This window comes from Manis javanica, chromosome 1 (assembly GCF_040802235.1).
Source record: "Manis javanica isolate MJ-LG chromosome 1, MJ_LKY, whole genome shotgun sequence".
NCBI lineage: Eukaryota > Metazoa > Chordata > Mammalia > Pholidota > Manidae > Manis > Manis javanica.
This window is the reverse complement of record NC_133156.1, coordinates 50,343,862-50,367,664: the sequence shown is the minus strand read 5'-3', so window position 1 is coordinate 50,367,664 and position 23,803 is coordinate 50,343,862. Positions and strand designations below refer to the sequence as shown.

Below are 23,803 nucleotides of genomic sequence, written 5' to 3'. Positions count from 1 at the left end.
TGGTCACTGATACCCTAATGTTGATGTTTCTGTTTATTTTAACATGATATGAGAAAAGATGAGTTGGGACAGAGGGAGGAGGAGGAGACCATTTGGTAAGATGGAAAGTGGAAAGATCTGGATGGAGTATCACTGTAAAAGGTTCTAGGTAGACAGAAGGAGTGCGATGACTCTGGTAAGTTGGAGACAACAAGATAGAAGAAGGTAAAAGGGGAGTTAGGAATCATTTTGGGTGCTTTGCAACGTGGCCAAGGACTCACTCCCAGTACTCATGGAAAGTTAAAGTGATGATTCGTGATATCCAGCTTCCTGTGCTTTCAACCGTGCCAACCTAATATCAACATTTAAAACTCCCCTTTCACTCACTCTGTCCATGCTTTCCAATGAACATGAAACAAAGGAAAGGAAACAGCAGCTCATTCACTGGTCTGGTTGCCAAACACTACAATGCCTCCAAAAAATTCATGAAAAGGGCCAAGACAGCCACAAGTTCTATGTTCTCACAGTGAGATATACATTCATGTCTACTGTCACTAGTACCTGTCTCCTCTCTCTTACCAAAGCATCAAAGACGAGGATGTCATACTCATTACTCTGAGAATGCTCCATCATGATGTTGAAGAGGGCGTCCAGAGTGTCCTGGAGGAACTGGACAAAATTATGAAGATCATGTTAAGGAAGAGAGTGCAGGTAAGAGAAAAATCCCACTCCTCAGTGTATGCCCAAGAGAATCAGAGCACATATTGACCACATGTCATGCTCAAGAGGTTCAGGGAGCTTTATTCACAAGAGCCAGAACCTGGAGGAACCCAATTGTCCATCAACAGCAGAGTAGATGAATATACGGGGGTATTTTCATGCAACAGAATATTCCACAGCAATAAAAAAGAGCAAACTACTTCTACATATAACAATGAGGATTACCTCCATGAAAATTGTATAGAGTAAGATAAGTCAGACACAAAAATGGACATTCTTTATTACTTAGTTTTTATGAAATCCAAGAACAGGCAAAAACCTATCTTTGATGGGTAATCAGCATGGAAACAAGATCACCAGGACCTTTAGGAAACACTTGTTCCAATTCGTAATGCTGGAGAGGAGGGTTGCTTTAGTTAGATCTGCACTTCAGACACTACATTCTCCACTACCACATGGGCACAACAATTCGTCTGACATTTGCATTGTTTTCTGCTTGTTTCATTTAAAATGTGAGCCTTGATGTCTTTCCCTTTTTCATGTTTAATGCACATTGCTTTCCAAACAGTAGGGACCAGGAATATTTAATCTCTAACATTAACGTGTAGGTAGTATTAAGCAGTCATACTACTATAGCAACTTATACAACAAAAATAATTATAGTTACTATTTATTGAACTTTACAAGTTTTATATGCTTTATTTAATCATTGTGTACTATGTATAAGAGACTATGCTGAGTAATTTTTAATACTATCACATTGAATGCTCACAACCATCCTCTGAAATGTGTCATATTCATAATATTATCACATAAAGTTGGCAAGTGGGTGAGCTGGAATCTACATCCGGGCTGATCTATTTCCAGAGACTGAGCACAACCATAGTTTTTATGCCACTCAACATTCAGCATCACTGAATCAAATTACCTGCCAGATTTCCCAGGAAAGGTTTCTCATGGCAACTTTGGACATTATGCCTCATTATTAGAGAAAAGGTCCCACTTCCTTCAGTACTTCATTTCTCCTCTGAAGACCTTCACGATTTAAAACTATGTCACTGGTAGGTGAATACCAACAAAATGAAGCCCCACTGACCTTCACAACTTCCTCTCCATCGACAATCTTCAATTTTTCTAAATTCTCCTGTAGCAGTTGAGGCTTCATGCGCCATTTCAGCAAGCCCAGTAAGCCCACTAAAATAAGAGTCCATATGAGCAGAATTACTATTACTGGCCTAAACTGTCCATATCAGGACCTCCCTGGGCTTACACATGCGTTCACACACACATATATGCATAAACACGCACATACACTCGCAACTCTCAATGGTTCCATTACCGTTCTGGGTGAGCTTTGTGGAGCACACCAGGGTAGAAATAGAGAACACATCCCGGGAGCTGACAGAGAGTCCCCCGACACTGCTGGAGCTTCTACTCAAGGTGGCCCCCTTATTTTCCACATGGTGTCGATAAGAAGGAAGAGTCAGGTAAGCACTAGCATCTTCCATCTTCTTGCTCTCCCCCTGAAAACAATACCTTGGTTACTTCTCCAAGGCATAGTACTTGCTCAGTGCCACACAGCTTGCAGTAGCTAGCTTACACATGGTAAGGTTGGAGGGTCAGAATTAGGAAAATCATCAGACAAACAATAAACATCAGTTGGTGTGGCAGGGCTGTTTTTCCACACAATAGGCAAAAACCCACTGTTACATTATGGAAAAGGAGTTGATCAACCAATGGAAGGCTCTGTACACTTCATTAACAACACAAAGGGAATTGAAGATTCCCAAACAGGCCATCTTCATTCCTTCTATACTTTTTGACATCTTAACATGTGCTCACCAGTGAGTTAAAGAATCAGCATAAAGGAGAAGCTAACAGCAAAGGCACTGGAGTCTGAAAGTCCTGGGATCTAGACACTATTCTACCATTCACAAGTCTGTGTCATCATGGGTACCTTACCTGGCATCTCTGTGTCTCATTTTTCTCATGATTAAACTGGAGATTAATCATATTACCTACTTCCTAGAAACTTTAAGCAGAAAAAATAGGCATGATGTATACAGAGCCCGTAAAAGAGTTGATAGACATGTAAGTCTCTTGGCATGCTGAAATGAATGATTAGGCTTTACAGGAGTTGACATTTATTGAGCCCTTACTCTGGACCAGATGCTGCACTAAGGGCCTTAGTTCATTTCATCTAAGCCTTGCAACAATTACTACTGTCACTGTTACTGTCCTTGATAATGCTATCCCCCTCAGTTTCAAGATGAGGCTGAAGGAAGGCGAGTAAACTGAAAACTGGTTGCAAGTAAGACTCTTCCCCTAATGAATTCAGAATCTATTAGGGAAGAAGGGCTTTCAAGCCAAGAACTACCTTGATGTGTCATATATGAGAAAACAGAGGCTGTTCAGAAGAAAGGGACAGGACTTCTGGAAAAGTTAAAGACTCAAAAAAGAGTGCCATGTCATGAAAATTACCATGTGAAGCCATTGGCCATGCAAAACACTAGCAAAAGGGTGATTTCAGCCTCCAAGGTTGAGAAAGTCAAAGGCAATGGTTTGATCCCTGGGCCAACCATTTAGACTTGCCCTCTTTCATAGCCATGTGCTTTGCTTCTAGTCAGGCACAAGCATAGGCATCCTTCTGTCACAGGAGGGGTTGTGGGAACACATGCATGTAACATCAAGGCAGATACTTCCCCACTTCTCAAAAACAATCCAAGTCTTATGATACAAAATAGCAATGGCTGACATCTGTGTGCCCTTTATACATGACCCTTTCACATGGGTCATCTCATTGGTTTGTCATAAATATTACAATTACCACTTAAGAAAAGGAAAATGAGACTCAGGAAGACATGTGAGATGATTCCAGTTTTAGTCAACAGCAGGATCAGATCCCCAAATTCTAATATTTTTCCATTAGTGACAATGAGGCCTCTCTCAAATGTTTCTTGCTGATCTTCTACACAAACCACAGGGGGACTTACAGAGTCAATAGCCCATTCTGTTTGGAACAGTAACCTTTTCCATTTAGTGAGCACTTCATATACCCATCATTATAGTGTTTATGTGACCTGTCTCATATGATCCTCACAATTATTCGTTGAGGGTTCACAGATGAGGAAACAGAGGCAGAAAATTAAGACTCTGTCCATGGCCACACAGCTGATAAGCCCTGGTGTGTGTGATTCTAGGGTCCCTGGTATTAACCACTGAGCGATCCTGTCATCTCCCCTTCTCTTCCTGCACCCCTCTCATTGCAGAATTAATTCCAACTCATGGTACCTTTAGGACAACCAAGTCGTGGCATCCATCATGCAGAGTGGTCCCATCTTCCTTCATCAACTTCACATAGGACATGGCAAAATTCTTTTCTCCTTTATCTTTTGCTGAAATAGCATCATAAGGTCAGGAAAGAGAATAATAGCAGTATAGGCCACCCAGCTACCCCACTCGCCTCCCCCGTAAGGGAACTGTGGAGATAAGATTTGACTGGCGACTCACATTCCAAGGACGACCGATGTCGAAACATGAATCGCAGATGGATCTTCTGCATGTCTTCAATAGGGACAGCCACCTCAACAGGAACAAACCAGAGCTCAGGAGATGACCAGTTAAACAGCCCTCTGCACCCCCCCCTCAAAAGGCAGCCTGACCATTTAACTGAGAGTGCTGCATGCCAATTTATTAGCCATCCATCAAGCCTGATGAACTGTAAATAAATGACATAAGAACTACCTATGAAGAGAAAATAAAGTACCAAATGTAATCCATTTGGCAAACTGCACTCCCAGCCAATGAAAAGAAGACTATAAATTATAGTGAGGAAAAGTGAATCTCCCCAAATTGATGTAAAAGTTACATAACTTTAGCACAGGATTTGATGCACTGCAAACTGTACAATGCCCACTTTCTTTATAACTCCAGGAGTTCTGGCAAATACATCAGGCTTAGCAAATTAACAATGGTCATTCGGGGGTATGCTTGAGGACTCTTGTTTATACAAACTACTAAAAATGCTTAAACACAATAATGTACGGAAAAATCCTAGGGTTCATTCCCATCCTTGATTGGACACATGTCCAGATGCTTTTGCCTCTGAGGACCCTTGGTCAACCCAGTCTCACTGTCCAGTGGATGGTCTGCTGCACCCTTGACTGAGATGCTCTAGGCCTGCTCTGGACGGCACTATCTCCTGAAGCCTCGCAGTTCTCTATGTAATGTGCAATTCGGGCCAAAGCAGAGAAGCTTAGCTACCTGTGAGGAAACAACTTTTTTAAAAAAAGGACAAGTTTATACTGTAAAGGTGACTATTAAAAGCCGAACAAATGTAAACTTTGGACCACTTTCTGCTTCAGAAAATGAAATCTGAGCCTGAAGAGGTCTACTGTTTTTGTGTTTGAGACAGAGCAAAAGAACTAAAAACCGCATGGGCAGCTGCAGGCCAATTCATGCTTGCACTATGTGTTGAATTGTTCGTTTAAGCCCCAACCATGTGAGGCACCGGCCATGCTGATGTAAGGCAGAGCCCCTGCAATTCAAAGAGCTCATGGACCGCATAATTAACACAATCATGTGATAAGGGTTAGCAAAGAGATGCAACTGGGATGCAAGAGAGCACAGAGAAGACAAAAGCAACCTGGTCCAATAGCTTTCTGACCCCAAAGTGGGCAGATCATCATTTTGAAGAGAATGAGTACAGGGAGACCCACTAAGGAAAACAGGAAGATAGGTGACAAGGCGAGAACCACTGAGGTTTGAATTGCTACCTCTGAAAAGAAAGTTATTTAAATATCTTGAATTTGGGTTCAGAGCAGAGGGTGAGTAAAAACTGCTACTAATTACAAGACAGAGATTTGAAGTTGTAATCAAGCTTCACTGTTCATTGAATGAATTCCAAACTCTTCTTCCAATATACAATATTCCTTCTGCTTAGTGTGACGATCTGGTGTGTGAATATTTGTGAAAGTGCCACTTTCATCTGAGGCATCCTCCCAGTAGGGTACCTTTCAGGCATTAAGTGGTCATTTATAGCCTCACATATTTTCACAAGCTCTGTTACTTCTCACTGCTGAGTGGAATGACACAGCTTCATGGGTTGGACACTGTCCACAACAGGACCATCTAACAATTCCATGGTGACTTCGTCCTGAGACAATGAAGGGTGAACAGGAGAACCAGGGTGCTCACCCACTGGGCCACCATTTCCACTGCCTGACATGCCACCGGACAGAAGCCAGGGTATTACTTCAGATCTTAGGATGGTGTCTCAAAGCCCCTAGATATGTTGGTTGCTATTATTACTAATCATTATCATTACCTTGACTGTTTCCATCCACCGTGGCTGTTTGACCTGATAGTACACAACAGACCGATATTCGTTCATGGGCTTGTCCCCAGCTCCTACGCAAATTGCATTCTGATAGAAGAAAAAAAAACAGAGAAAAAACACTACAGGATTGCCGTTTTCTGTGCTTGGACAATTTTGATCCCAAGACCCATACTGGCCTTCGGGTCTGGAAAAACTCTGCCTTCACCAACCCTTCTGCCAGATGCCCTTCCATCTTACAGATTTATACATGAACATCCTGGGCCCCAGGAGTGACAGCTGCTTAACTACAGAAATTCTATTAGTTGCATTCTGGAAACCACTGGAGCATGCCAGGCGCTGACGTGACTGCCTTATTGTAAATGGTAACCAGCCTTGGAGTTACTGCACACTGACAATCTTATTAATCCTATTTGTTTACTAAATCTGAATGTGCACAAAGTTTACAAACAGGCTCAGTTCAGTCAAGCAGCAGCTTGTTTGGATGGATTTCTGATGCTAACAAACCAGAGTGCCAGTGGGAGCTGGACAAAGGAAGGAAGCTCAGACTTGAAACAGACAGACAAGTATAGAGAGGGATGAGGGAGGCCACAGCTATGGAGCATCTTCTGGATATCAGGCCCATGCTGAGCACTGGGGAATGGGCATGAGTCTGATGTTAAACCCAGCATGAGAGTTCACAGTTTGGTGGAAGGGTCATTAGACGAACAGACAAATCACTAAGCAATGCAGTGTGATGACAGACTAATGTCCTTACTACTACCAGACAGAGAAGGGACATGTAAGTGCAGTCTTAAGATTCAGAGATTTCTTGGAGGTGATGACAGTGGAAGGAAGATTCTGAGTGGCTTTGAACAGAAACATGGGAAGGACATTGTGAGTAAAGAGTGCACAGAGCAAGCATACCTGTATAGGATATTCTTTGCCATGAAAATAACCCTCAGAGTAACAAGGGATTATCTTCTAATAGAGTTTGCCAGTCCCTAATTCTATCTCTCTCTGTTCCTTCTACTATTTGGCCCCCAAACAAGATCCAGGTAGGGTCACCCAGAAGAGGACGAAGTGTGGTTTTTATACCAGACCAACAGAATTTAACCTCAAGTCTCCAAAGATCTAGGGACATGAGGATTGATTTTGGAGTTCCAGGCCCCAAAATTACAAAACTGTGTCTCTAGATATTTTTATGGCGGGAGAGGTCATGCCTCTCACCGGATCCCATCAGATGTGCCAAGGGATCCTTGACCTCCCCTTCTACCATCAGCTTGAATGACCAAAGCTGGCCACCAGCAGGCAATCTACTATCCCCAGTGAACCAAGTTAGCCTGTGGGAAGGAGAATCCCACCCTTCTCATCGGAATGCTCCCTCTTTACTTCTGAGCTACAGGAAAGAATGAGTTCAGTTTTAACACCGATGGTACTTGCAGCCAAAATGAACCCATCTGAAAATAAGGATACAGTGTCCCTTCAGAACTTTTCTCTAAAAAAAACAAGGATAACCAGTGAACTAGAAATGAGGGAAGACACATAACTCTTTGTATTCAATGGGATGGAACCTTTCAGAAATCATTGAGTCGTTGAACTACAAACATGCTTCCAATGTTTTTCTAACATTCAGGGAGTGCTTTTTGTCTAGTATTATGCTAAGCCCTTTCACACAAAACCTCACTTAAATCAATCCTCATAACCACTTCTGATGAGTACTGTCATTATCCCCATTTCACAACTGAATAAACTGAGGCCCTGAGAGCTTAAGTCACTCATCCAAAAAAGTAGCAGAGCTAGAACTACATCTCAGACCCTCTAACTTTATGTCTAGTTTTCCTTCTTGTAACTACCTAGATGCCTTTCAGCCTCCCAAGATTTATATTTAGTGACATTTATGGGCTTAGAGTTTCTGTAGCTCCAGTGAATCCCCTATAGCTTATAAAATCTGGAAATGCACATATATCTCTGGTAAAAGTAAAATTGTTGTACAGCAGGGAACTGAATTCCAAAAAACTATCTTGATGAAAATTTCTTCTTGCCTCTGGCTGGAGTAAAACGTCTCAGTATGGCCTATGACAAGGCCCTTACCCTCAGCACCTCAGAGATAAAAACTGAATGGTGCCAAGTGTGTTGAGAGAGTGTTATGACCAGGGACTGAGCCTAGATTTAGGGAAAACATAGATTTGTATACATCTCAAGTAAGCCTCTTCAATAATTTTCCCCACTGCCCAACCCCATGGTCTCCAATGAACATAAGAGCACCTAGTTGGCTTCAGGTCAGTTGAAGAAAATCTAAGTAGGAATCAGGAAGCTTGGAGGCTTTAATGCTGACTTGGGCTAGGCAGACATACGTTAGCAGAAAGAAAAGTCAGGTTCCTAACATAGGCCCTGTTTATCTCACAACAAAGAAACAAATAATTCCATGGATAGGAACACATTTTGAGAGCTAGAAAATGTTCTACACAGATACAGCTATTATGGGAAGATGTCAATTAGTGTCCACAAGGAAGGGATCAGAAGACTACTCTAGTGCCATACTATTACTGTATTCTTGTACAAATGTCTACCTTTAATAAACACCTATTACATAGAATATTGCATTTGACATTCACAACAGCAAGTTGTTACTGCTAGTCTCGTTTATAGACAGAGGATCTAGGGATAGAGACATTATGTAACTTGCTCAAGGTCATCCTGCTAATTTAGGCTGATTTGGGCTTCGACCCTGATGCCTGGACCCAGAGGTCATGGCCTTAACCATTATACCACACTGCCCCCATTCCTTGCTGCTATCCCCTTAAACTAGCTCGTATCAGAAGAGCAGAAGTTTCTTGGCCTGGCATCTGAGCCTTTTTATTTCTCCTTCAACTTGCTTCAGGCATCCACACTGGATTCTCTATCTGACCCCCTCAGTTCTTGCCCAGCACTTCAACCTGCAGTTAGTCAGCCTTCTTTGAGTGTGACCCTCCCTCCTGCTACCAACTACCTAAGTGCATTCCAGCTGCCTTACACCTACCATTTTGTTTATTCTGCAACCCCACAAAGAAGAGATTATTATTCCTTTCTTATACACCAATAAACTTTCCCAAGATCACACAGCTAATAGGAAGAAAGGCTGGGATTTGAACCCTGACTGTTTGATCCTTGAACCCACTGTGTCAGCTTCTCGGCTGTGGCCTCTTCTGAGCAAAGTTCTGAGGCACCAATGTGAGGCAAGGACAAGTGTAACTCACTCTGTCCTCTGGGCCCTCTCTGCCCAGGGTGGTGTACGGCTGGGGCAGAGGGAGAGGTCAACATCCCTGGAGGAGACTGTTCTCACAGGATCCCACCAGTATCAGACAGGAGTGTCTGAGGGTGCTGCCTGACACTTAGGTAGGCAGTAATATTTATTTTTGCAGATAGAAAAAGAAATGTCTCCCCCAGGCTTCCTTAGCAATTTTTCAACTCTCAGTCAGCTGAACTCCCCCATAGTTCCCCTAACAGAGGAAACAACAAATTATCACCATGCCCCACAGTTACCTCTCCATTTCAGCCCTTAGAATATCTGCTTATATATTCATCTTTGATAAGTACATCTGCTCAGCCTGGTCGGGTGTGACCCAAAAGAGTGGCAGAGGTAGAAAAAGAATGGTTCAGAAACTAGATAAGACGCTGGCTTTCCTGTTAACTGTTCCTTCTAATTTGTCCCTCGGCAGCCCTGAAGGCAAGAATATCACTGTTTTAAAAATTGAAGTTGAGGTGTAAAACTTCTCCAACAGGTAGCTGAATAAAAATAACTTCAAAGCAATGGCCTATACATTCATGAAATGCAATTTCCCTTTCAGATAAAAACCCTCTTCTCTTCCTTTGTGCTCCTTTGAGCAAAGTATCTCTCATTTATTTCACTTTTCAGAAAAGTTTCAGGATGCAATAAAAAGAGGATGAATTGAACATGTGGATTTTGCTCAGCTAGATATTAACTAATGGGACCAATCTTTACCAACAAAAAGGCAATTGTGGGGATTTCTTTAAATTTAAAAAATAATTTTGAATCTTCCCAGAATTTGATAGAAGTGGTTATTAGCTTCATTTTAAAAAATGAGAAGTAAACTGGAACCTTTTTTAAATATATAGGCATTACAGTGAGGTGTTTTAGAGGGCCTGCAACCTGGAGTCAAACCTCATCTCTACCACGAACTAACTTTATGACTTTGGGAAAACTGTTTCGCTTGACAAAGGTTTAGTTTCCCCTCTGGAAAAATGGTAGTAATAATGGAAATGAATTACACTTACCACAGTGCTTGGCACATGGTAATTCCTCTATGAATGCTAGTTATTCCTAGGTAGAGGGTAACAAACTCTGCCTGAGCTCCAAGCCTCACAGCTAGACCTTATGATCTACCAAAGACCACACCCCCACCCTATGTGCTACCTGATCACCTACTGTGGCCTAAGAGGACTGTCTGCCCACACTGAAATGTCTGCTGAGAGCTGATTTTATTTTCAGTTAAGTATTCCAAAAGGAGAAATTGAGAAGCAAAACCCTCCCACACACTGGACACAACTGCTGACGACCTTAAAGGAAATATAAGTAAATAAATGTAAACACACATGACAAATATTGTACAGGACATATGCTGTATAAATATTTATAGCAACGTGCTTTGCATTCTTGAACACACTCTGCTGGCCCTCTGGAGACCAATTTACGAATAAGGCTTTCCACCAGAATTTCTGGCTGAGCAGTAGGGAGTTAGATTAAGTGTTGGGAATGTCTGTTTTGAGGATCTCGTGAGTCTTCATACCAGCCCAAGGCTCTGTATTGATCCTTTTTCTTGCCATGAATTTTGCCTGAATAAACCAGCTCAGGTTTCTATAAGAACAACATTTTAACTGCAAAGAGCTAACCTATAAGCTGAGGCCAAGCCAAAAATGAAAAAGAAAAAAGAAGAAGGGGTCATTAAAGGAAAGGAACAGACAGTGAAAAACTGTACTAGTAGAAAGAAAGAACAGCATGAGGTCTTATGGGTTGCTGTGCTAACCAAGCTCTAAAGATGCAGATCACATTACTCCACAGCATCTCCAAGGCACCTGACGTTTAGAAAGCAGACTGGGGAAGGGAAAAGCAAATTGATGAGCAGAGGGTATCCCTGTCCCCCAGAGGAACAGCTGAGTCCCTTACAGGCAGGGTTTTGCCATCCTCTGCGCACACACACATGATCACTTCCATGTTCCTCTGAGTGGTCTTGTTGTACTTGTCAAAGTCGCCTTGCAGGAGAGTGATGTAGATGTCGTTCCTCACATCCCCTGAGGGAGAGGGAGAGAGAGAGACAAGTGTTGGAGTCTCTGTAGCAGGAGAGACACTGACTAACGGGCATGGAGAGGGCATAGAGAGGGGAAGTGCCCCCCCCCCCCGGACGTCTGTTAATGAAAATAAAGTCAGAACTGTTTGGAAAAAGCATTTTTAATTTTTACCTCATCAGGGAGACTGGAGTAGTGGGTAACGAGGGGATAGAGGAACAGCAGGAAATCAGTTCCAAAAAGATAGGTAGGATGGTCAAAATTGGCCATATTTTTCTCTCCATTAAAACATTTAATTTTCATCCTCTAGTGACACCTTCTGGGAAGGCAAAGGAAATCTCCAATTGAACTAATCTTGGCCCACGAATAATAACCATAGACATCACAGATTTTTTTTATTCTGCAGAAGTAGATAGAGCGACTTTTCATGTGTCCCAGGAACACGGAGTCAGGGACAAGGTGGGGTGGGTCTTCAGGAATGTGTGAGGGGGGCGGGAGGTGGGGGCAATAAGAATAGAAAATCCAGCAGGGGAATGCACAAGGAACTGACGTCTCCAGTAGGGCAGGTATAAATAAATCATGATGCAGGCCCCAGTGCACTACCGTACAACTGTGGAAAGAAGGGGTAAAGCAGCAAGGGTAGGACCCAGGATCACAACAGAAGGGAGGTTTCCAAAGGTTTAGCTATAGAATCTTGTTTGTTTTTATTTTATTACATACACATTTGGAAAATGTTAATAGCAGTGGTGACTTCTGGAGACAAATGTTTGAGGGAGCTTTTAATGTTTCACTTTACACTGTTAGTACTATTTGAACATTTTACAATGAACAGGGACTTCTCTGGTAATAAAAAAAATAGTTTAAAAATTTAAGAGAATGACAATACTCCTCCAAAAGGAATGGAATTATTCTCTATGTGGTAAAGTAGAAAGGATGCCCATGATAAAGTATTAAGTGATAAAGCAAGTTGCAGAACACTATATAAAGTATATATAAAGTAATGGTATATAAGGCATATAAAGAGTGATCCCATTTGTAGGAGGCTCAAGTGCATGTGTGTATATTTATGTATTTGTATTTATTTTTTGAATGCATAGAATATTTTTGGATACAAAAAAATTGTTTTCAATTGTTACTGTCAGCGAGAGAAATAGAAAAAGGCAGTAGAAGAGGAAGGAACTCACTCTTTAGAAAGAAAATGGTTTAGACAAGCTGGACCACCACCCACCCCAGGGGAAGGCCAGACCTGGCATGATGATCTCTGGGAAGCCCAGCTTCCTGGCCACCACAGTGGTCCTGTCCACCAGGTGCGGATAGTCCTTGCGGATCTGAATGATGTCACCCACGAGCATCTTCATGGTCACCCAGAGCCCTGGAAGGGAAGGTGCACCATGAGGAGCCACCTGCTTCAAGATGTGCTCTCAGTCTCAGCCTCCCACCCTCACTGCCCTTGGGGCCTCTGGAGGACACTGTGGCTGCAGTGACCCAGCCAAGGGGGAGGAAGGTTGGTAGAAAGCAGAGGGGCTCTATAGCCAGACACTGATGGGTTTGAATCTCCCTGGTTGCTTCTAGTAGTGGTAGTTTCTGGCAAATTATCCCACATCTCTAAGCACAGCTTTTGTAAAGTGGGATGGATATCATCTACCTCATAAGACTGCAGAAAGGATAAACTCAAATGAGGAAACATTAATTAAAGTCCCTGATACATAGGAGAGAGTCAGACACACCAGTTCCTCTCTTCCTTTGGACACTAGGACATGCCTTCCAGCTTCAGGACATGTGCTTTCCATTTCTACAGATCACATGCTCCCCTTCTTCACAAGAGTCTGTCTGGAAGGAAGGCTACATTTGCCAAGGTTCAGGATTTTGATATGTTTTCCAAAGAATCAAGCCCTCCCAAGCTGGAGTCAGGCCGCACCCACTCACTGGCATTGTACCTTGTCCTCCACTGTCTCCCTTGGAGGCCGTGACTTTGCCCAGCAGGCTGTGTAGGAAGTCATTCTCAGCTGTCACCCTGGAAAGGAAAAGAGAGCACAAAATGGCCAAGTGATGCTCTGATAGGGTCCTCAAATTGTGGTTTCCTTTGCTCCAGAAAGTTGCCCAGCTCCTCCATAAACCTCAGGTGAGAAGTGAGCCTGCCCGTGCCAGATCAGAGAGCATATCTGCCATCAAGAGCCACATCTCTCTATGTCAAAATCACCATGGCTCTGAAATTTGGGAATACCATGCAACAAGTAGGACCATTTTACATTCCTAGGAAGACTCTTAAAAAGAAAGGATTTCCAAGCCCTCAGAAGGAGTATCTATCTCCTCAGCAAGGTGGCAAAGACTTTACTGAGCCTGCTCAGTCCTAATGACATACCTTAACCAGAGTCACTGACATCATTATCTGTAACAAAACACCTCCTCTTTGGACCATCCTTGAGGGTAACACAGTGAGGACAGCTTTCTCAAACTGGGGTCCTGCTTTCTCAGACTCCTTTTAGGAATGGGGAAAGGACATTTACCTTCCTCACTACCCTTCTCTCAAGTCTTGGATGTTTCTACTGTGAGATCCAGGTTAGGACTCCCTGTCATATGTTCCTGATATGCTGCTGCTTCACAGACTCATGGTTCCTGTCATATTTGTAATTAATGCATTGGTGTTTTATTGATTATCTGTTTAATTATAAGCTCCATGAAGACATGGCTATATTTATCTTGTTCACCTCTTCATTCCTTATGCCCAGCCCTCTGCCAGCTTTCAAATTCTGTTGAATAAATAACATTTGATAAATGAATGGATAAAAAAAAAACTGATTGGTTTCAAGTGCCTTGGCACTAAGACAATCATTCTCATCCTGCCCTACTGTTGGGAGACCCCACCTGGCTATCACCAACTCAGGGAATCAGTTCATCTGCTTTGGAGCAGCTCTCAATGAGAAAGGGTACAGTTTAAGAGAATGGAAGGAAATGGGAGGTGTCTCACGGGTGAAAAGGAATGAAATGCTGCTTTTCTTCATCACTCTCTGCTTTCCCCTTGATGATGTCTGTTATATCCATAACTAGAAAAAGAAGAGAAATGAATTAATGCTTTATGCCCTCCCACTCCCAGGAAGGGATGACAATTAGATTGGTTGGCAGGGCAGGAGGTAGGGCCAGGAAAGTCTAGAAAGGCAGTGAGCCCCATCAGGTAATATACAGGCAGTGAGTGCTCAGAAGATGCAGCACCAGGCAAATAACTCTGGGCAAAGTGAGCTGGGAGGTCAGCAGGCCAGAGGAACATCCCAGAACCCAGGATTTAGCAGAGGCCAAGAGCAGAGAGAAGACTGGCTCTGCACTCCAGCAGTTAGGCTTAGATTTGACAGATAGGTATTTAATGTCTTCTGTGCCCACAAAACCCAAGGGCAGTGCCTCCCTGTGGGATCTGAGAATCCAATGAAATTTATTCACCGCAGAGGGATACTCAATTCTCTGTAACTTCTCCTTAGATCAGCCATTAAAAGTCCATAAAACCAAGGTGAAGAACACCTGTATTAGAGTGGACATTAAAGAAATGGTGGATATGGGAGAGGAACAGTGAGAAAAGCTAGTCAAATAGAGCCAAAACCCTAGGAACATGAAATACTTCAAACACTCCAGGCCTTGGTCAGAGAACCATTAAAATTCCTTAGATAATAATCAACCTGTGACTTCTTACAGCTTAAGAGGGGAGTTGGGGAACTAAGAGAAGGAGGGGAGACTATTAATTGAACCTGACCAGCAACCATTCTCTATGACTAACAGACCCCCTTTGCCCATTCTCAGTAACATGGTTGACTCCAAAGATGTTCATATGACCTGGCCAATCAGAAAACCATGTCCACCTCCCCAAGGTAAGTGCTTTGGGGATGAGCAGATGGTCTATATTTAAGCTCTTGGAGGTTCTGCTAAAACTAATGGGAAAGAGGTGTTCTCTTTCCCCTGGACTGCTAAGCTCAAAGGATGCAAACTTAGAATAGCTGGCCAATAGCTGGCCAACAAATTGGACAGCCATCTTCAGAATAAGCCAGCAAGAGGAAAGAGGAGCTGACAGTGAAATGCAAATTCGTTATAATTCCTGGATTTAGCTATTCCTGAAGCAATCTATCCCAGAAACATTTCAGTTCCACAAGATTGCTGTCACCTGAAATCAAAAGAGCGCAAACTACAACTGGGGGCAAAGGCACACTTTAAAGTCAGGTTGGAGGACCCTCACTGCCTTCACAGGAGCATTGTAATGTCAGGAGTGTCCTTCAGATAGAATCAGACCTTTTTAGAGTAAGTCATGGATCAAACAGATCTAAGTGTCTCATTTTGCAGATAAAGAAATGAAGGCCCCAGGACCAAGTGAAAAAACCAGTTAGCTTCATTTCTTCCAATCCGTCACTCTGCAAGCAGTGCCAGAGAACTAGCTGGAAAGCCAGCTGGTTTGTGAGTACAGATCAGAGTATCCTGAGTTAGCAACCTGGAACACTGGGTTTAGAAATGATATACAGAGATTATAAATTATACATGACTAAAAATGTATATTTTAATAAAAGAAATAAAACTGGCATAGCAAATGACTGTTTCCACAGGTATTTAAATTGTCTTTAAAAAAAAAAGAGTACGTCAGTTTAAATAAAGAATGCTAATTAAAAGAAAGTACATTAGGTAAATAATAGTGCAAGTGTTAGTCAAATATTACAAAAACCGTAAAAGTGGGACAAGAATGATGAAGTCTTGGAAACCCCAAGAGAGCTGAGGGTTGGAGAAAAATGCAGAGGTGATGTTGCCCTAAAGCAGCCTCATTTGGGCACACCAAGTGTCCAAACATCCACTTCCATCTGGAGTTTAGATGTGTGGTGGATGACTCATTCTGTGTAACTGTATTTCCTGTCCGGATATTTTTTTAATGATTTGCTGCTCATAATTAGATCTCACCCATATTGTTTCTCCCTTTCACCAAGCTGGACTGCGAAGGCACCAACTGCTCACAAGGTGCCATGCTCCCAAGCTCCAGACACGAGGATCCCATTATTTACTGTCGTCATCATAAGTCTGGACTTAGTCACCAATTATTTTGATTTAGTCACCAGCAATGTTGTTATTAGAAGTTGTCTGGCATAAATTTTGGGGGTTAGAGAGTTAAGGAGGAGAGGAAAAGAAATAATATTTAAGATTAAGCCATATAGGACGTGCACTCCGAAAGATAATGGTGTGGAGAGTGTCATTACCTGCTACCCCAAAGGGCCGCCTCAATCCCTGTGTGCACTTCTTTGTATTAGTATCCTTAAGATCCATCTTCCCAACTCGAACTATTTGACAAATCAGGTAAATTTTATCCCTGTTGAGGTCTTTGTTTCCAAGATCCTATAGGGCAGGAAACAAATAGTTATGCATCTAATGAAAAAAGCAGAAAAGGAAACCTAGTAATAGTAAATTCTGGGGAATGTGCTTAACACTTACACATGCACCAATCATACAATTAGTCCTGGGAAATGTAGAAAACAAAGCTATCTCATCCATTTCACAGATAAGAAAGGTGAGTTTGGGAAAGGAAACTGAGTGACAGGACTCTGGTGTTCAATCCCAATTCTTCCACCTCAAACTGATGGGAAGAGGCAAAAAGAGGTACAATATCAGTTATATGGGCAGGATTCCGTATATGCCAGCTGGTGGATCCAAAAATAGCATTTGCTACAGATGACTCCATCCATCTCATCACTGCTTAGCACCTCTCAGGAAGAAGGCAAAAGGCAGAAGGAAAAATCCTAATAGTTACAGCTCACTGAGAACCTAATATATATAAATCACTCAGGATTGGGTTGTTGTGGCACCAAACAACCCCAATATCTCAGAGCTGATAACACATCAGATGTTTGCTTCTAGCTCAGGTCCACAAGTCCATTGAAAGTGGGTGGGGGTTCTGCTTACTTTCTCTGCCCCCCTGGCTGACAGATGATCTACCTCATCACAGTAGTGCTTCCACTGTCTCCACAGCAGGGGAAGGGAACCTGGCAAATCATTTATTGGCTCTTAAAGCTTCCACCCAGAAGACACACATATCATTTCTGCTCACATCTCATTGGCCTAAGTAAGGCATGTGGCCACAGCTAACTTCAAGGGAGACAGGGAAGTGCACTCAACTGTGCCCTCAGAAGGAGGAACAGAGAAACTCGTGAACGACACTGTCTCATACATTGTACTAAGTGTTCATGTATCATTTGTCTTGCTTGATCTTTAGCAACTCTCTGAAATAGATACTGTTATTGCATCCCTATTTTACAGATGGGGCAACTGAGATACAAAGAAGGTAAGGACCTTAGTCCGAAGTCATGACCTTAGCCCTTGGAGACACTATCCAGTTGCTTTGACACCAAAGCCCTTAAACCTAACTACCATAATCTCTCTCTCACCATCAGAAAGGCACACAGGAGGGCACCAGAACACCTCAGAATCTGACTCCCCTGCTCAAATCTAAAGGCTTCAACGTCCCTGGGACTTCCTTCCAGGTGGGATCAGCTGGAGAAGGAACAGCAAGACACGCTGTTGGCATCAGAGCAGAGAACCTGGGCTTGATCTCACTAGGAAGTAATTGCTTCTCCTCTGAGTTAATCTTCACACAGACATATACACTGGGAAGAACCTGTCAGCTCACAAGAGCCGGGCGCATGCAAAGTGGCCATCCCCAGCCTCTCACTTGACTAGTGTGGGAGGAAGAGAACGGGAGTATATAGAGTCTCTGGGAATAAAACATGGCCCTAACATAGCCCTCACCTTTCTATTTGGGGCCCATGATGGTTAAATTTTATGTATCAACTTGACTAGGCTATAGTGCCTATTACTTGGTCAAATACTAGATGATGCTGTGAAGGTATTTTGTAGGTCTGATTAGCATCTATAATCAGTTGAATTTAAGGAGATTACTTTTCATAATGTAGGTGAGCCTCATCCAATCAACTGATGACCTTAAGAGCAAAAAATGAAGTTTCCCAGTGAAGGAGGACTTCTGTCTCAAGACTCTAGTATAGAAATCTTGCCTGAGTTTCCAGCCTGCTGGCCAACCCTACAGGTTTCAAACGTGCCAGCTCCCACAATCACATGGACCAGATTCTTAAAATAAATCTATCAAATCCTACTGGTTCAGTTTTTTTGGAGAACCCTGACTGACACAGAACTGTCCTTTCAACAGCTGGAGGAATGGACATCTGCTCCCCTACTTTCCAAAGTCTCCCTGCTGGGTAGGGAGAAAGGGAAGGACGGGGAGAAGGGGGCTTTCTGACTAAAGAAGCCCCTTCACTCATTTGCATTCCCTGCCTTACCCTGCAGGCAACTGAGTTTGAGATGCCAATTACCTCACATTCAGATGGTTGGACAGCCTCTTTTCTGGCTTCCCTGACTCCTTCCTCCAATCTGCCCTGAAATCCCGTACAAACCCATCTTTAGAAGTCATGTTCATCATTTAATTTCTCTCCTCCAACAATGTTAATAGCTCCCTATTTCCTACCCTATTCATGCTAAGCTTCCCTGGATGACGTGGAAGGTCCTAGACACAATACATTTCCAGCTGTTCCTATCCAACAGATTCCCCACTATTTCCTGCATTTAAGTCCTCTCGGCCTCAAATATTTACCTCTTATTCCTCTATATATCCAAATCCTTTCCATCCTAAAAGCTCAAGCTTTGCTTCCTTTATAATGACTTCCACCCCTAATTACTTTTCTCCTCCCATTAGGATTTTTCATGTTTTTGAAATATCTAGATGGGTATCTTTCAGAGGCTTTCCAGAGCCACAGAGCTCCTGGCACCTGACAGATTCCTTCCTAGATGTTACAGGCTGAATTATGTCCACCCCCACCAAATTCTTATGTTGAAGTCCTACCCCCCAGTTCCTTAGAATGTATTTGGAGACATGGCCTTTAAAGAGGTGATTAAACTAAAATGTGCTCATTAGGTTAGGCTTTAATTCAATACAACTGGTGTCTTTTTAAGAAGTTATTAGAACAGGACAGATACAAGGGAAGACGGTGTGAAGACACCAGAAGACAGCCATCTGAAGACCAAAATAAAAGAGGCCTTAGAAGAAACCAGCCCTGAGAACACACTGATTTGGGATTTCTAGCCTCTAGAACTGTGAGAAAATATAATTCTGTTGGCACTGGAGAATATTAACATATGTAAGCACAGCAAAATGCTTGAACACAGGCTACTTGTCTAGAGGGTAGGTAAATGTGAAATCCTCACTCAGAACTGTCGCCCTCTGTAGTGTCTCCCAATTATTTCTAGTTTGGCCTTATAAAACTCAGACATATTAGGGAAGCTGAGGCAGAAAATAAAACTTAAAACACATGCCACCTGAGTTAAGAATTTATTAGTATTCCTTTTATTGTTCAGTCTTGTTTTTGTATGTTAACAGCAACCCCCCAAACTGGACAAAGCCTTAGGGAAACTCATTAGGGTATATGCTGCTGTACTCTTAAAGGGCTATGGAGATGAATGCTTATAAAGCAAAAAGAGGAATTCCACCATCAGCCTGATCCATTGCCATCTCCTCTGGCTCTGCTCCCAAAGAGGATACTAGAGCTAACATCCAGAGACAAGAGAAATAAGACAAGGCAGGCACATACCTACCAAGTCTTATCTCTAACTTAAACGTCACCTCAGTGCCCAATTAAAAGTAACTCCCAGTCAAACAGTATCACACCACTCTGTTTTAATCACCTGCATTACATAGTTTGCCTTCTGATATTTCTCTTGTCTTTCATTCATTTACTCATTTTCTGAATTCCTCCCATCAAACCATGAGAGTAGAAGCCTATCAGCTTATTCTCTGCTATATCCCCAGCACCTTGCACAGATTAGATACATTAAGTACTCATTGAATAGCTCTTGAATAAATAAAAGAAGCTAGAGCACCATGACCTTCCTGTCCCAAGAAGACTCCCATCATTTCAAGAGAGGGAAGTGTCAGTCTGCTGAACCAGTCAACAAAGTTCTCAAGTTCTTTTTCTGTAGGAAAAGGAGGTGGTGACAAGCAGAATTCCATGAAGGCAGATCACATTCTCATTAATATTGAGTGACACAAATTTACTGATGCCCTTTCCCACGTGTTTACATCATGAATTGGTTCTCTGCAAAACAAACGACTGATTGATACCCTGTCCCTCTCCCTCTCATGAAACATCTGTCTCTTGGTTTAATTAGGAAGCCCCATGGGACTCTCCTATTTATCAAGAAAATAAATAGGCTCCTCCTTCTAACTGATAATAGATAAACAGGACTGAGACACATTTATATATGCTAAGTAAACTCTGTCTAAGCAATTAGGACCTATGATCTTATTCCAGGTCTCTAGCCTATTCCAGGAAATAACAAACAAAATAAATCAGCTGCACTCCAATCTAATTGTGATACAATGTAAGACATTGCACTTAATGGGCTGTAACTGGAAAATTATTGTAGAGCAAGGTAGGTTAATCCAGCATGTCGGTCACTCTTGGACCAAACTCATCTGTTCAGACAATGACCAAATCCCTCCCTGGGTCCTCTTCTGTGATTTCCCTTGCAAACACAGTAAAAAATCTCATTAATGTGCTTCTTCCCAAAGGAACTTGCAGGTAACACCAGTATTCTTAGATATCTTAAGATCATGCTCTGAATACACTCTTCTGAAACAGGACAAGAGAGCGCTCTCTGCTGGAAATGACAGCACTTACGGCCATCCTTCCACTGTTTCTCCTTTCCAGAGCTAAAAAGTCAAGTTCACTCTCAGAAATAAGTCATACAAATAACAGCTGACTTCAGCATTTCTACATATGTCTTGTCCAGTGAGTATTGGCATTTGGAAAGATGATCCCAGAGTCCCACAAGATCTGCAGTATCTGTGACTTAGTTATGTTCAGAATATCCAATTTACCGAGTCAGTCAAGGTTCTAAGAAGGCATATCTGATGTATTTTAGCGAAGGTTTTAGAAGGTCTGAACCAAAGAAATAAACTCTGGTTAACTATGACTTAACCAGAAAATCAGAATAGTTGCTGTACCCAGTTCACATACACATTATTGCTAAAAGAGGTATATGCTTGTTTACCCAGTGCTGTGCCCTGCATGTGTTTTTAGTGTACATGTGAGTGAGAAAGAGGGAGGAAGGAAGACATTGAGAGGAGAGGACCACCCCTCCAATAGCCTCCCGGGGTACACAGTGCTCTCCGTCTTATCTGAATCTCTGCAGAAAGCCCAGAACAGGGCTCTGTGAGGTCAAACTCCCTCCTTACCAATCGACCAGCCTCATTTCCAAGACTGTATCCTTATGAATGAGGAATATGGTAATGAGAAGACAGCGCACACCCACCGTGAAGACCACCTTCAAGTTGTTGAGCATCTCAATCTCCTTCGGGAAGCCTTTGCTGCCCCAACGCACCAGGTAGTTCTCACTGTAGGGAGAAGAGTGGCAACCCGTTACTGTCAGGGGGCTCAATATTCACTCAGTAAAAATGTTCACTGGGCTCTACTGTGTGCCCAACAGCATGCTGGCTGCTGGAGACACAGCAGTGCTTGAGACAGATGTGGTCCCTCCCTCTAAGAATCACAGTTCCATCAGGGAGACAGATGTTAGACAAGCAGGGGCAAACTGTGACAGCCCATAGAGAGCCTCAGCCATTAACTAAGATCCACTTAAGTAACTATCTAAATAGTTGTGACAACTATTCAGATGCAATTGTGCTATAAACAAAGAGTTCAGTATGTTGTGAGCATGTATATCATAAAAGCCTGGTCTACTCTGGGTGGTCAGATTAGCCTTTGCTGAGATATGACATGTAAACAAAGTTGGTCAGGGAAAAAGTGGGAAGGAGAAATGTTTCAGGAAAAACAAACATACGTACAAATGCCTTGAGGCAGGCCGGACTTTGATGCATCTAAAATACTGACCCAAGAGGACAGTGGTAAAAGAAAAATTAGAGAGAGAAGCCATATCATGTAGGCTTTGTAGGCCATTCAAGGATTTTGACTTGATCCTAATAATAATGGAAAGCTATTTAAGGGTTCTATGAGGAAAGTTGCATAGTGTTGACATATGATCACTTATTATCTCACATCTCCTAGCAACCTTACACTACCCTGATGGTTTATACTAGTCAATCCAGCTGCACTGGGAAAATTGAGAATTAGGAGAAACTTAGTACAGTTTGCGGAGTTGAGTTATTAGGTTTTCAGTGCCACACAGGAGCATAGAGTTCATGTTAAATAAATGGCTATTATTTTGAAGTAGGACAAAAACAAAATAAAGGTCAAAAACCAAATCATCCCAAAAAGGCATGGTAAAAGACTTCAGCAAAGTTAAGGGGATTTGCCTTCTTTTAGAGCTCTGTTCCCTCTGATATCTTGTTCCTCTCTCCTACCTCTAGAAGATGAATGAGAGTAGTCTGAGCAAAATTAAAGGGAGAAATGGAAATAGTAACAAAATGAACACAGCCTCAGATTAACCAGTAATTAAAATTCAGTTAAGTTAAATATACCATTTTTCTCATTTTATTTTTTAGTAAGATCTAAAATTTGTAGAGGAATTTTCAGCAAACTAATGAAATGACCGCCAGTCTCCATCCAAAATTTTTTTTCTAATTTTTTCCCATTGTTATTTCTGGACTGTTACAGTGAACTACTTGGGAATTTCCCAGGATCTTTCATCACATATAGCTTGCCAGATAAAGAACCAACCTGGTAGGTCTAACCAGCAGGCACAAGCCATTTTATTCTAGGGGAATACAATCATAAATAAGAAAAGGAATGTAGAAGGCTGATATGGTTCCATCTGTCCTTGCCTAGGAAGATCTGAGTGGTATATGCAAAGGCCCACCTGGCACCAACACAGAGATCTCCCTTCCTCCACATGCCATCTTCCTCAGGGGAAAGGGGAGGACCACTCCAATTCTTCCTCCAGCTCTTTGTGACAATTAGCCTTGCTGCTGGCCTGATGCCTAAACTGCTTCTTCTTTTGTCCTACAAAAATTTACCTTAAATTTCCCAAACCAGATCTCTTCAGCCAATCACTAGCATCAGCCATGATTCATCCCAGCATTGAAATTCTCCCCAGTCCACTTCTGGGCCACACAGAGGGAGGATGCCCTAACTTCCCTGTGGTTCACTGTCTATCGACTTGTGCCCAAGGTGGGTTGGGGTGGAGAAGACTGCTTTCTTAGGGAAAGAACCGTGAAACAGAGCCAGGCTGACGTGGGGAATGCATCCCAGTTCACCTCCCCTTTCCTATATCATGCCTCTTCTCTTCTTTGTTTTCTACTCTTTTTTCTTCTTCTTGTGGTTTCCACCCTTTTTGTCCCCCTCCTCTTCATCTCTCACACTCCCCAGGGCTTCTTGTGTCTCTGGCGTTCTCGGAGGCATCGCTCCAGCACGCCCTGTCAAGCACTCACTGGTGTGGCACACCAGGGAGCAGAGCCGCCATCTCACCGACCCATCGCCTGCCTCCACAGAGCTGGTTCAGGCCGTCCATCACTTAGAAGGGCCAGGA

At 42.6% G+C, this 23,803-nt stretch overlaps 1 protein-coding gene across 1 annotated transcript in view; it reads right to left on the bottom strand.

Annotated features, from left to right (window-relative positions):
* The window catches only part of DOCK2 (dedicator of cytokinesis 2), a 383,680-nt gene that overhangs the window by 309,881 nt on the left and 49,996 nt on the right, over window positions 1–23,803 (bottom strand). Inside the window, exons 9-20 of the mRNA XM_036995173.2 lie at window positions 21,632–21,713; window positions 16,516–16,651; window positions 14,268–14,343; window positions 13,237–13,313; window positions 12,546–12,671; window positions 11,181–11,305; window positions 6,026–6,124; window positions 4,210–4,282; window positions 3,991–4,094; window positions 2,039–2,222; window positions 1,796–1,893; window positions 559–648 (exon numbers count right to left, since the gene is read on the bottom strand). Coding sequence (XP_036851068.1) covers window positions 559–648; window positions 1,796–1,893; window positions 2,039–2,222; window positions 3,991–4,094; window positions 4,210–4,282; window positions 6,026–6,124; window positions 11,181–11,305; window positions 12,546–12,671; window positions 13,237–13,313; window positions 14,268–14,343; window positions 16,516–16,651; window positions 21,632–21,713 — 1,270 coding nt within the window. The remainder of the gene's footprint in view (window positions 1–558; window positions 649–1,795; window positions 1,894–2,038; window positions 2,223–3,990; window positions 4,095–4,209; window positions 4,283–6,025; window positions 6,125–11,180; window positions 11,306–12,545; window positions 12,672–13,236; window positions 13,314–14,267; window positions 14,344–16,515; window positions 16,652–21,631; window positions 21,714–23,803) is intronic.